General features: G+C 45.1%; 1 protein-coding gene across 1 annotated transcript in view; it reads left to right on the top strand.

Moving 5' to 3' along the window:
* LOC138851277 (uncharacterized) overlaps positions 1–12,332 on the top strand; it is a 61,290-nt gene extending 48,958 nt beyond the window's left edge. Inside the window, exons 2-3 of the mRNA XM_070080226.1 lie at positions 11,584–11,658; positions 12,116–12,332. Coding sequence (XP_069936327.1) covers positions 11,584–11,658; positions 12,116–12,294 — 254 coding nt within the window. The 3' untranslated portion in view covers positions 12,295–12,332. The remainder of the gene's footprint in view (positions 1–11,583; positions 11,659–12,115) is intronic.
* The last annotated feature ends 579 nt before the right edge of the window (positions 12,333–12,911 follow it).

The raw sequence follows: 12,911 nt of genomic DNA, 5'->3' as shown, positions 1-12,911 counted from the left end.
TAATCTATACAGTCCACAATTAGTTAGTAGCGCCATACTTGAGGGTGCTACCCAATTTATACTTGTCTCGGATAGATATGGATAAGATTGTGAGGGTCGAGGGGCCACCTGCAGTGACCAGAGGTGGTTAAGTTTTCTCACATGTCTACACAGGGTGACTACGGTAAACAATATAGTTGCTGTCTCCCAAGGAGATTACTCGTATGCATGTAATGTTGAGGTACGTACAAGTAATCACCCCTATAAAATTTTCCATTCCCGTCATATTTTATAATAGAATATGGTAATGTTAATATTGTATTATAATATGATTTGTTAGCAGTTCTTAATATTGTCATGTAGTGGGAAACCACTAGTGTAAGTACCGGTTAGCACTTCAGGTACTTAAGTCTCGCATTTCGCTGCGTGACCACGGTAGAGTGCGGTTGTGCTCTGCACCCCTCTGCTGTTTTCAGGTGAGCTACCTCATTTCATCTCTCAACCTTTGAGTAGTGAGGACATGCGCTGCTGCTGCCCCTGGCGTTGATTAGTGGCAGTTATATTTTCACAGCATGGTGCAAGCCAGCCGGAGACGCATAAACACAGTCTGTGTTGAGCTTATCCGTGGGGCTGTGACAGGAACTTCTATGGACCTGCTACTACCTGCAATCATACGAGATACATATGGTATTGCTAACGAGGAGATATGTGGAGTAGCGCTGAATGGCACGACGAGGATCTTTGTCAAGTTTAACTTGGCAAGTGTGTATGAGGTGGTGGTAGACAAGTACCAGGAGGTTACTTTGACAGTTAACTCCACTGTGACCGTGCGACTTCACGACGTTTCTCGCCATTACACATGGGTTAAGATTAGAAATGTGCCATTAGATGCAGATGATTCTGACATCTGTCTTGCGATGGGCAAATATGGTACAGTACATATAGCCACTGTTGGGAAGTGGGCTACTGGGCCATATGCAGGGATACTCGAAGGAACGTATTCTCTGAAGATGATGTTACATTACCCTATTCCATCATAAGTAGTGCTGCCAGAATTTTGGACCCAGGTGTTTGTGACATATGCTGGGCAACGCCGGACCTGTCGGTTGTGTGGGTCATATGATCACCTAGCGGCTCTGTGTGGAAGGAGGCGTGGCAACATGGAACAACGGCAACGACATACAGCAGTAGAGAAGGGTGAGGAGCAAGATTTGCTTTATGTGGCTCTGCCTACACAAGGTGGGTCCTGGAGTGAGGAGGTCGAGAGAGCGGAGGAGATGGAGTCAGCAGGTGTGACGAGGGGGGGACACCCCTTCATTGAACGCAGCTCAGGTGTTGGAAGAGAACACCCTGACTGCGAGTGATAGTGATGTGGAAGACTCATTAACCATGGCTTTAAATGTGTTATTGGCTGACAAGAGTATTGGGAAGGTTGGGAGTCCAGACATAGTTCTTGGGTCTGCTGTGGATCAGGGCGTGGAACAGGATCTGCGGTCTGTGCAGTGTGATAAGAATATTTTGATGCAAGTGGTGGAGGTGGAGGTCCACCGGGACAATGTAACAGACGACATGATGCAAGCAGAGGGAGCATCACAGAAGCGCACTGCTGCGCTATCTGACTCCGAGGACGTGATCAAGCCTGCTCAGTGCACTGGCAAAAAGTCCTGGGCGGAAGTTACGCAGAGAGGACACAGCAGCCCTAAGGGGCAGGAGTTGGTTAAGAGCGTTTCTAAAGGGGGGGGGGAGAGGGACCGAGGTGTCACAAAACGATCTGGTGGCAAGACAGTACCAGGGTCAAGAAGGAAAACCACTCTGTAAGCTTCAAGTGCATGACATTGAACATTAATGGATTGAGATCAGAGAGAAAGTGTGTATGGTTTAGTGAATATTTGGTGTGCAATAGTGTTGATGTGGTGTTCGTGCAGGAACACAACTACAGACCAGGTTATGAGTTGAAGGTGAATGGGTATAATGTGTATGTGGAGCATGCGATAAGGTTGAAAGGAGGAGTTGCCATCCTGGTAAGGGAAACTAGCCCGTTCGTAGTGAGGCATTGTGAGGGTGGGGAGGGGAGGGTGATTCGTGTAGATGGGTGGTGGGGTAGGGTACAGATGAGTTTGGTGTGTGTGTATGGTCCGGCAGAGGGAGATGTGCGTATTAAGAATAAATTTGTGAAGGATGTCCTAGTATATTATTTGCGTGCTTTGCTGGGTGTAGCTGTAATTGGTGGCGATTGGAATTGTGTGATAAGGCGTAAGGATGTGGAACCTAGAGGGGCAGGATACTGTTTGGAAATTTTGGGGGAATTATTAAATGGAGTGGGGTTAATGGATGTTGGAGGGGGTGGGGTTGTAGAACATACTTTTGTTAGACGTGGATATGCGGCTAGACTGGATCGCTTGTATGTGCCCCGAACAGTAATAGTGAGCTGAGTGCGTGTGGTGGATGCGGTTTTTTCGGATCACAGAAGAGTAATGGTGGACCTAGAATGGGAGGGATTGCCTAGAAGGGGTCAAGGTTATTGGAAGTTAAATGTGAAGCTTTTGCAGGGTGAGGAATGTTGTCAGTCTTTTGCGCAATTGTGGGAATGGTTGGTGGATGAGATGCCGGGGGATGATGAACTGGTAAATTGGTGGGATTCGGTGGCTAAAAGTCGTATCAGAGAATATTATATTTGTCGTGGGAGGGAATATAATCGGTTAAAGTATGGGTTTCAAAGATATCTTGAAGGGCAGCTGCATGACTGTTATGCACGAGGAGGAGCAAGCTATCCAGTGCAGGACATTGAGAGTTTAAAGGAGAGTATTAGGGTATTGCAAAACGAGCGTTTTGATGGTGCATGAATTATGGGAGGATTGGAAGAAGTGCTATGGGGTGATCGGCCATCGACTTGCGTGTTAAGAGGCCAGAGAAAGAGGAGAGTAACGACGGAGATGATGGGGTTAAACGTACATGTAGGGATGAAAGGGTATAGAGCGAGTCAAGCATTGGTAACGACAAAGGGTATGAGTGGATATGTAGATGCTTGGTTAAGTCATATACGCAAAGCATGGGCATCCGTGAAGTGGCATTGGGGAAAATGGGAGAGTATGTGCAGTGTGAGCTTGATGATCAAGATCGGGTGGCATTAGGTGGGCCGATTACGGAGTGTGAGATTTGGCAGGCGTTATCAGGAGTGAGCTTGGGAAAGGCGCCGGGTATAGATGGACTGCCAAATGATTTCTACGTAAAGAATTGGGGGGTTCTGAGGTTTTTTTTAGTAAGGCTGTTTAACATACTTAAGGTGGCTGAGGTAATGAGAGAGCAGCAACGGACGGCCGTTGTGGTGTTGATACTGAAAGGGGAGGAGTCAACGGTAATGGATTATCGGGCACTTTCGCTTATGTGTGGAGATTATAAGTTGTTTGCGAGAATATTAGGGAACAATATCAAGAGGGTAATAGGCAAGGTAATTGACAGGGGGCAATATGGGGTGCCAGGAAGGTCGATGTATGAAGGGCATGGCATGATTCGAGAATTTATAGAGAAACGGGGAGAGTTGGGTGATGGAGGTGTATTGGCGTTAGATTGGAAGGCTGCTTATGATAGTGTAGAAAGGGAAGCATTATGGAGATTCATGCATTGGCAAGGTTTTGGGGAAGAAATAATATCTTGGGCAAAATTATTGTATCAGGGGGCGTCGATGAGGGTGCAGGTTAACGGGAGGCTAGGAGTTAAAATACAGATGCGACGGGGACTGCGCCAAGGCTGCCCACTATCACAAATATTGTTTGCATGTATACAGGATCCATTTTATAGGGCCATTCGGAGGTGTGTTGCGGGAGTTGGGGAGGGTACTGACCGGGGAGAGGGGGGCTGGTATCGTAGGTTATGTGGATGACACGACTGTTTTGGTGAGAGGTAATAGAGACTTGCTTAGGGTGGGTAAGGTGGTGGATGTGTTTGGGGAGGCTTCAGGTATGAAAATTAATGTTGAGAAGACTAAGTTTCTAGACCTAAGGGATAGTACAAATGGGGATGAGGTGGTAGGGGGTGGGTGGAAGGTGGTGGATCAACTAATGATATGTGGGATAATTTATGTGAGAAATACACAGGTGGCTCAAGAGGTGAATTCGGTGCGAATAGTGGATGGAGTATTGAAAAGACTTGGTGGTTTGAGGGCGGCGCAACTAACGCTGCATCAAAGAGTAAAAGTGATGAACGTGCTATTGTACAGCAAGATATGGCATGTCGTTGTCATGTACCCGCTGATGAGACGTGAGGTGAAACGTTTACAACATGGGTTTTTTAGGTTTATATGGGGATCGGGCTGCGAATGGTTAAGTAGAGCGGTGTTAACACTTCTGGTCAGTCGAGGAGGGCTGGGACTTTTACCTCTGGAAAAAAGGATGATGAGCGTGTACCTAAAACGAAGTTATATAAGGGAGGGGGGCGGGAGGGGAGGTGGACTTGTGCGAGTACGTAAGGATATGCAACGGTGGTGGGGGGGGGGGTAGGGATTTAATAGTTGGTGAGGCCATGTTGAGGTTATTAATGACAGTGAGGGGCCCGTCGTGTGTTAAATTGCGGGTCCTCGAAGGAGTGGAAAGTAGGTCAGTGGTGGCTGCTGTTGAAGGAGCATACCCTATGTATGCCTGGAACGAAATATGGACGCGTCTAAAACAATTACGTGTAAAACCGGGTGTTCGGGAGGTAATGTTTAGATTTTTACATGGGATTTTGCCGTCTGGGGTTGTCCTATTCAATAGGAGGATAAGGGAGGGAGGGGAATGTAGAGCGTGTGGAAGCATGGAGACAATTTTTCATGCAGTATATTTTTGTGACTGTATAGAAGTTGTGCGGGTCTGGTTAGGAAAGGTGTTCAGGTTAGTGGGTGGGGGAGGGTTGCAGGTGTTGCGGGCTTTAAGTTTGGATATAGGTGGGGTGAGTAAGATGGTGGAGAATGCAGTGGCGTATTTGGTCACGGATTTTATATATACGTCATGGGCCATGAGGGAGGTGGGCGTGGATGAGAGGATAAAGGTGTTAGCTGCGACATTTTACAGGACTAAGTGTCGTAATAGGGAAATTTATGGAGGGAGTTGGGAGACTGCTTTTACTGAGGGTTATCGGAGTTTTAGGTTGAGGGATTTATGGGATTTACGTGCAATGTAAGGGGTCGCGGCGGGCTGGCTTCCCCATAAGGACAGTGTGAAAGGGTTTAGTGTGGAAGAGAATGAATATAGTACTGAGATATAAGTGCCTTTGACTGTGTGATGAGCGGGTTGTGTGTTGTGAACGATACAAGTTCTTCAATTTAATTATTAATTATGCTAATGACAAAGGACGACAGACGTCGTAATGTGATGGAATATTATATATCTGCAACGAAATTATTGGTATGTGTGTAATGAAATGACAATGTGGGAGCACTGTGTGAATGTGAAATATATATATACACATGAAGTATTGCGTGTGGTAGGAAGGCTTCAGTATTTATCGACGTGTGAAGGTCGTGCACTGTTATGTTTTGTGATAACAGACTTACATCTTAGTACTGGTTTTAATGATATGGGCGAAATATTTTTAGAAAGCTTGACTTATCCTGTTTTCTTAATACATATTGTTTTTTCATGGGAGCTCTATAGAGCCCGTAGGTTTAGGTTACCATTGAACTGATATATATTATAGGGTAATTGATGGATGACATAGTATTAGGTTTGTGTAGTTTGACTGGTTGTGTTGTAAAGTGTTTGTAACATATGTATATATTTATACCTTCCTGGAGAAGGTGATATGTTTGGGTGTTTAGTAGATATACGTTGTACATGAATCATGTAGTATTGAATTTTATATTATATCAATACATTGAGTGATACTGAACGTATTATGTTGTTCAATATGGAATAATGAAAGTATTTCATACAATATACAGTTACATATAAAGATTGTTACGTGTCAGGTGGCTTGACATGCAAGAAGGGGGGGGGGTAGTGTTTTCAGAATGTAAGGTGTACATTCCGTGGCAGGATGTACAATGTAAGGTGTACATTCCGTGGCAGGATGTACAATGTAAGGTGTACATTCCGTGGCAGGATGTACAATGTAAGGTGTACATTCCATGGCAGGATGTACAATGTAAGGTGTACTTTCCGTGGCATGATGTACAATGTAAGGTGTACATTCCGTGGCAGGATGTACAATGTAAGGTGTACATTCCATGGCAGGATGTACAATGTAAGGTGTACATTCCGTGGCAGGATGTACAATGTAAGGTGTACTTTCCGTGGCATGATGTACAATGTAAGGTGTACTTTCCGTGGCATGATGTACAATGTAAGGTGTACATTCCGTGGCAGGATGTACAATGTAAGGTGTACATTCCATGGCAGGATGTACAATGTAAGGTGTACATTCCGTGGCAGGATGTACAATGTAAGGTGTACATTCCATGGCAGGATGTACAATGTAAGGTGTACATTCCGTGGCAGGATGTACAATGTAAGGTGTACATTCCGTGGCAGGATGTACAATGTAAGGTGTACATTCCGTGGCAGGATGTACAATGTAAGGTGTACTTTCCGTGGCATGATGTACAATGTAAGGTGTACATTCCGTGGCAGGATGTACAATGTAAGGTGTACATTCCGTGGCAGGATGTACAATGTAAGGTGTACATTCCATGGCAGGATGTACAATGTAAGGTGTACATTCCATGGCAGGATGTACAATGTAAGGTGTACATTCCGTGGCAGGATGTACAATGTAAGGTGTACATTCCATGGCAGGATGTACAATGTAAGGTGTACATTCCATGGCATGTACAATGTAAGGTGTACATTCCATGGCAGGATGTACAATGTAAGGTGTACATTCCGTGGCAGGATGTACAATGTAAGGTGTACATTCCATGGCAGGATGTACAATGTAAGGTGTACATTCCTTGGCAGGATGATGTACAATGTAAGGTGTACATTCCGTGGCAGGATGTACAATGTACAATGTAAAGTGTACATTCCGTGGCAGGATGTACAATGTAAGGTGTACATTCCGTGGCAGGATGTACAATGTAAGGTGTACATTCCGTGGTAAGGTGTACATTCCGTGGCAGGATGTACAATGTAAGGTGTACATTCCGTGGCAGGATGAACAATGTAAGGTGTACATTCCGTGGCAGGATGTACAATGTAAGGTGTACATCCCGTGGCAGGATGTACAATGTAAGGTGTACATTCCGTGGCAGGATGTACAATGTAAGGTGTACATTCCGTGGCAGGATGTACAATGTAAGGTGTACATTCCGTGGCAGGATGTACAATGTAAGGTGTACATTCCGGGGCAGGATGTACAATGTAAGGTGTACATTCCGTGGCAGGATGTACAATGTAAGGTGTACATTCCGTGGCAGGATGTACAATGTAAGGTGTACATTCCGTGGCAGGATGTACAATGTAATGTACAATGTAAGGTGTACATTCCGTGGCAGGATGTACAATGTAAGGTGTACATTCCGTGGCAGGATGTATAATGTAAGGTGTACATTCCGTGGCAGGATGTACAATGTAAGGTGTACATTCCGTGGCAGGATGTACAATGTAAGGTGTACATTCCGTGGCAGGATGTACAATCAGGAATTAGATGTACCTGCCAAGGAGTCTTTAGGTTAGATTTAGTGTTCCAGACATAATGTCATTACTTCAAGGATTGGAGTGGTCATTGTTTACTGTACATATTTGTGTCTTTCAGTTGTTAATATTGTCATGTAGTGGGAAACCACTAGTGTAAGTGCCGGTTAGCACTTCAGGTACTTAAGTCTCCCTCAGTCACGTGACCAACGTGACGTCGGCTTACCACTCAGTGGTACCGGCAGTAGGTTTACAGCCCTTGCTCAGAGTAGGTTCTCAGCCCTTGCTCAGAGTAGGTTCTCAGCCCTTGCTCAGAGTAGGTTCTCAGCCCTTGCTCAGAGTAGGTTCCCAGCCCTTGCTCAGAGTAGGTTCTCAGCCCTTGCTCAGAGTAGGTTCCCAGCCCTTGCTCAGAGTAGGTTCTCAGCCCTTGCTCTGAGTAGGTTCTCAGCCCTTGCTCTGAGTAGGTTCTCAGCCCTTGCTCAGAGTAGGTTCTCAGCCCTTGCTCTGAGTAGGTTCTCAGTCCTTGCTCTGAGTAGGTTCTCAGCCCTTGCTCTGAGTAGGTTCTCAGTCCTTGCTCAGAGTAGGTTCTCAGCCCTTGCTCAGAGTAGGTTCTCAGCCCTTGCTCTGAGTAGGTTCTCAGTCCTTGCTCTGAGTAGGTTCTCAGCCCTTGCTCTGAGTAGGTTCTCAGTCCTTGCTCAGAGTAGGTTCTCAGCCCTTGCTCAGAGTAGGTTCTCAGCCCTTGCTCAGAGTAGGTTCTCAGCCCTTGCTAAGAGTAGCTTCTCAGTCCTTGCTCAGAGTAGGTTCTCAGCCCTTGCTCAGAGTAGGTTCTCAGCCCTTGCTCAGAGTAGGTTCTCAGCCCTTGCTCAGAGTAGGTTCTCAGCCCTTGCTCAGAGTAGGTTCTCAGCCCTTGCTCAGAGTAGGTTCTCAGCCCTTGCTCTGAGTAGGTTCTCAGCCCTTGCTCTGAGTAGGTTCTCAGCCCTTGCTAAGAGTAGGTTCTCAGCCCTTGCTCTGAGTAGGTTCTCAGTCCTTGCTCTGAGTAGGTTCTCAGCCCTTGCTCTGAGTAGGTTCTCAGTCCTTGCTCAGAGTAGGTTCTCAGCCCTTGCTCAGAGTAGGTTCTCAGCCCTTGCTCTGAGTAGGTTCTCAGTCCTTGCTCTGAGTAGGTTCTCAGCCCTTGCTCTGAGTAGGTTCTCAGTCCTTGCTCAGAGTAGGTTCTCAGCCCTTGCTCAGAGTAGGTTCTCAGCCCTTGCTCAGAGTAGGTTCTCAGCCCTTGCTAAGAGTAGGTTCTCAGCCCTTGCTCTGAGTAGGTTCTCAGCCCTTGCTCTGAGTAGGTTCTCAGCCCTTGCTCAGAGTAGCTTCTCAGTCCTTGCTCAGAGTAGCTTCTCAGTCCTTGCTCAGAGTAGGTTCTCAGCCCTTGCTCAGAGTAGGTTCTCAGCCCTTGCTCAGAGTAGCTTCTCAGTCCTTGCTCAGAGTAGGTTCTCAGCCCTTGCTCAGAGTAGCTTCTCAGTCCTTGCTCAGAGTAGGTTCTCAGTCCTTGCTCAGAGCAGGTTCTCAGCCCTTGCTCAGAGTAGGTTCTCAGCCCTTGCTCAGAGTAGCTTCTCAGTCCTTGCTCAGAGTAGGTTCTCAGCCCTTGCTCAGAGTAGCTTCTCAGTCCTTGCTCAGAGTAGGTTCTCAGTCCTTGCTCAGAGCAGGTTCTCAGCCCTTGCTCAGAGTAGCTTCTCAGTCCTTGCTCAGAGTAGGTTCTCAGCCCTTGCTCAGAGCAGGTTCTCAGCCCTTGCTCAGACTAGGTTCTCAGCCCTTGCTCAGAGTAGGTTCTCAGCCCTTGCTCAGAGTAGGTTCTCAGTCCTTGCTCTGAGTAGGTTCTCAGTCCTTGCTCAGAGCAGGTTCTCAGCCCTTGCTCAGAGTAGCTTCTCAGTCCTTGCTCAGAGCAGGTTCTCAGCCCTTGCTCAGAGTAGCTTCTCAGTCCTTGCTCAGAGTAGCTTCTCAGTCCTTGCTCAGAGTAGGTTCTCAGCCCTTGCTCAGAGTAGGTTTCCACACACTCTCAGAGTTTGTTCATACTCTTCTGAGCACATTCAGACACGCAGCCTTTAATACATTCCCCCGCTCTAGAAGATTACTTAGTCCCAGACAACGTGAACTTTTATGTATAACACTACAAGAGAGAGAGAGAGAGAGAACTTTGTATCATATACTAAGTTTTATATGGATTCTTTTAAAATAAAGATCACTTTTTATTTAGTCGGATCAGTCTCCTAATGAAAATCCACATATTAAATTGACGTGTGTGTAAGGACAACTAGACGAGAGCTGGATTCGACATCTTGTTACGAAAAGTGGCCAAAACAGACCCATAGACATGGCCCCAGGTGTAACAGGCAGGCTGTTCCACTCATCAACTGGGCAGTCTGTTCCACTCATCAACTAGGCAGGCAGTTCCACTCATCAACTAGGCAGGCTGCTCCACTCATCAACTAGGCAGGCTGTTCCACTCATCAACTGGGCAGGCTGTTCCACTCATCAACTAGGCAGGCTGTTCCACTCATCAACTAGGCAGGCTGTTCCACTCAATAACTAGGCAGGCTGTTCCACTCATCAACTAGGCAGGCAGTTCCACTCATCAACTAGGCAGGCTGTTCCACTCAATAACTAGGCAGGCAGTTCCACTCATCAACTAGGCAGGCAGTTCCACTCAATAACTAGGCAGGCTGTTCCACTCATCAACTACCCTATTTCTAAACCAATACTTTATTATATCCTTTCGATATCTAAACTTAACTAATTTAAATCCATTACTGCGGGTTCTCTCTTGGAGAGATATCCTCAAGACCTTATTAATATGCTCTTTATTAATACCTATCTTCCACTTATACACTTCGATCCTGTCTCCCTCATTCTTCATCTAACAAGTGAATGTAATTTAAGAGTCTTCAATCTTTCTTCATAAGGAAGGTTTCTAATGCTATGTATTAATTTAGTCATCCTACGCTGAATGTTTTTTAACGAATTTATGTCCATTCTGTAATATGGAGACCAGAATTGAGCTGCATAATCTAGGTGAGGCCTTACTAATGATGTATAAAGCTGCAGTATGACCTCTGGACTTCTGTTGCTTACACTTCTTGATATAAATCCCAGTAATCTGTTTGCCTTATTACGTACACTTAGGCATTGCTGTCTTGGTTTAAGGTTGCTGCTCACCATAACCCCCAAGTCCTTTTCGCAATCTGTATGGCTAAGTTCTACATCATTTAACTTATAAGTACTAGTGTTATGGGCACTCCCAAGCTTCAGAACCTTGCATTTATCTACATTGAACTGCATCTGCCACTTTTCTGACCACGAACAGAGTTTGTCTAAATCCTCCTGAAGTTCCCTAACATCTACGTTTGAATTAATTATCCTACCTATCTTTGTGTCATCGGCGAATTTGCTCATATCACTAGTAATTCCCTCGTCAAGGTCATTAATGTATATTAACAACAACGGGCCTAAGACTGATCCCTGTGGAACACCACTTGTTACAGATCCTTGTGGAACACCACTTGTTACAGATCCCTGTGGAACACCACTTGTTACAGATCCTTGTGGAACACCACTTGTTACAGATCCCTGTGGAACACCACTTGTTACAGATCCCTGTGGAACACCACTTGTTACAGATCCCTGTGGAACACCACTTGTTACAGATCCCTGTGGAACACCACTTGTTACAGATCCCTGTGGAACACCACTTGTTACAGATCCCCACTCGGATTTAACCCCATTTATGAACACTCTCTGCTTCCTGTTGGTGAGCCATGACTTGATCCACTACTACCACCACTACTACCACCACTACTACCACCACTACCACCACTACCACCACCACTACCACCACTCTCATTGGTCTATCAGAATGTAGACAATGTACTTCCAACCTCCTTACATATAGATTATAAGAGAAATAAGTGTAATACCTCAAGATTAGACAGCTGGGATGTTCTAGAGTTTGGATGTCCTGCAGGTGATGCGGTTCAGTGCTATGAGAAGAGGATTGCTGATTGTGGTGGATCTTGCTACGCCCAGATTAACCGTGGTTGTAAGTATTACTTAACCATACTTAATAACCCTGGTGTAGTAGAGAGACTTTAAACTCCATTAACCAACCAACCAGTCTTAATAACCCTGGTGTAGTAGATAAACTTTAAACCCCATTAACCAACAAACCAGTGTTAATAACCCTGGTGTAGTAGAGAGACTTTAAACTCCATTAACCAACCAACCAGTCTTAATAACCCTGGTGTAGTAGATAAACTTTAAACCCCATTAACCAACAAACCAGTCTTAATAACCCTGGTGTAGTAGATAGACTTTAAACCCCATTAACCAACAAACCAGTCTTAATGACCCTGGTGTAGTAGACTTTAAACCCCCATTAATCAACAAACCAGTCTTAATGACCCTGGTGTAGTAGATAGATTTTAAACCCCATTAACCAACAAACCAGTCTTAATGACCCTGGTGTAATAATACCCCATCCCCCATTCTCCCCACAGTTGACAGTGTACTGGACTGTGACAAGGTCATTCACGATGATGGTGAAATTCCTGCTGACTTCGGCTTCTCTACGTCAGTCTACTGTAACTACGACTTGTGTAACTCTGAGGCTGCCGGTCCCCCTGCGGTTCTCTCTCTCACTATCCTCACCTTCATTGTTATCATTCATCGCGTGTAAATCTTGACTTATAAGACTTAATGTGTGAATATACTGACAAGTGCATACCTCAGTGTATGTACACTGTGAGGTGTACGTCTCAGTGCATATACACTGTGAGGTGTATATCTTAGTGTATATACATTGTGAAGTGTATACCTCAGTGTATATACACTGTGAGGTGCATAGCTGTGTATATATACTGTGATGTGCATATCTCAGTGTATATACCTTCTGAAGTGTATATCTCAGTGTATATACACTCTGAGGTGTATATCTCAGTATATATACACTATGAGGTGTATATCTCAGTATATATACACTCTGAGGTGTATATCTCAGTATATATACACTCTGAGGTGTATATCTCAGTATATATACACTATGAGGTGTATATCTCAGTATATATACACTCTGAGGTGTATATCTCAGTATATATACACTCTGAGGTGTATATCTCAGTATATATACACTCTGAGGTGTATATCTCAGTATATATACACTCTGAGGTGTATATCTCAGTATATATACACTCTGAGGTGTATATCTCAGTATATATACACTATGAGGTGTATATCTCAGTGTATATACACTCTGAGGTGTATATCTCAGTGTATATACACTATGAGGTGTATATC

This window comes from Cherax quadricarinatus, unplaced genomic scaffold, assembly GCF_038502225.1.
Source record: "Cherax quadricarinatus isolate ZL_2023a unplaced genomic scaffold, ASM3850222v1 Contig238, whole genome shotgun sequence".
NCBI lineage: Eukaryota > Metazoa > Arthropoda > Malacostraca > Decapoda > Parastacidae > Cherax > Cherax quadricarinatus.
Note: the sequence above shows the minus strand (reverse complement) of the source record. Positions and strands in the feature narration are given on the sequence as shown.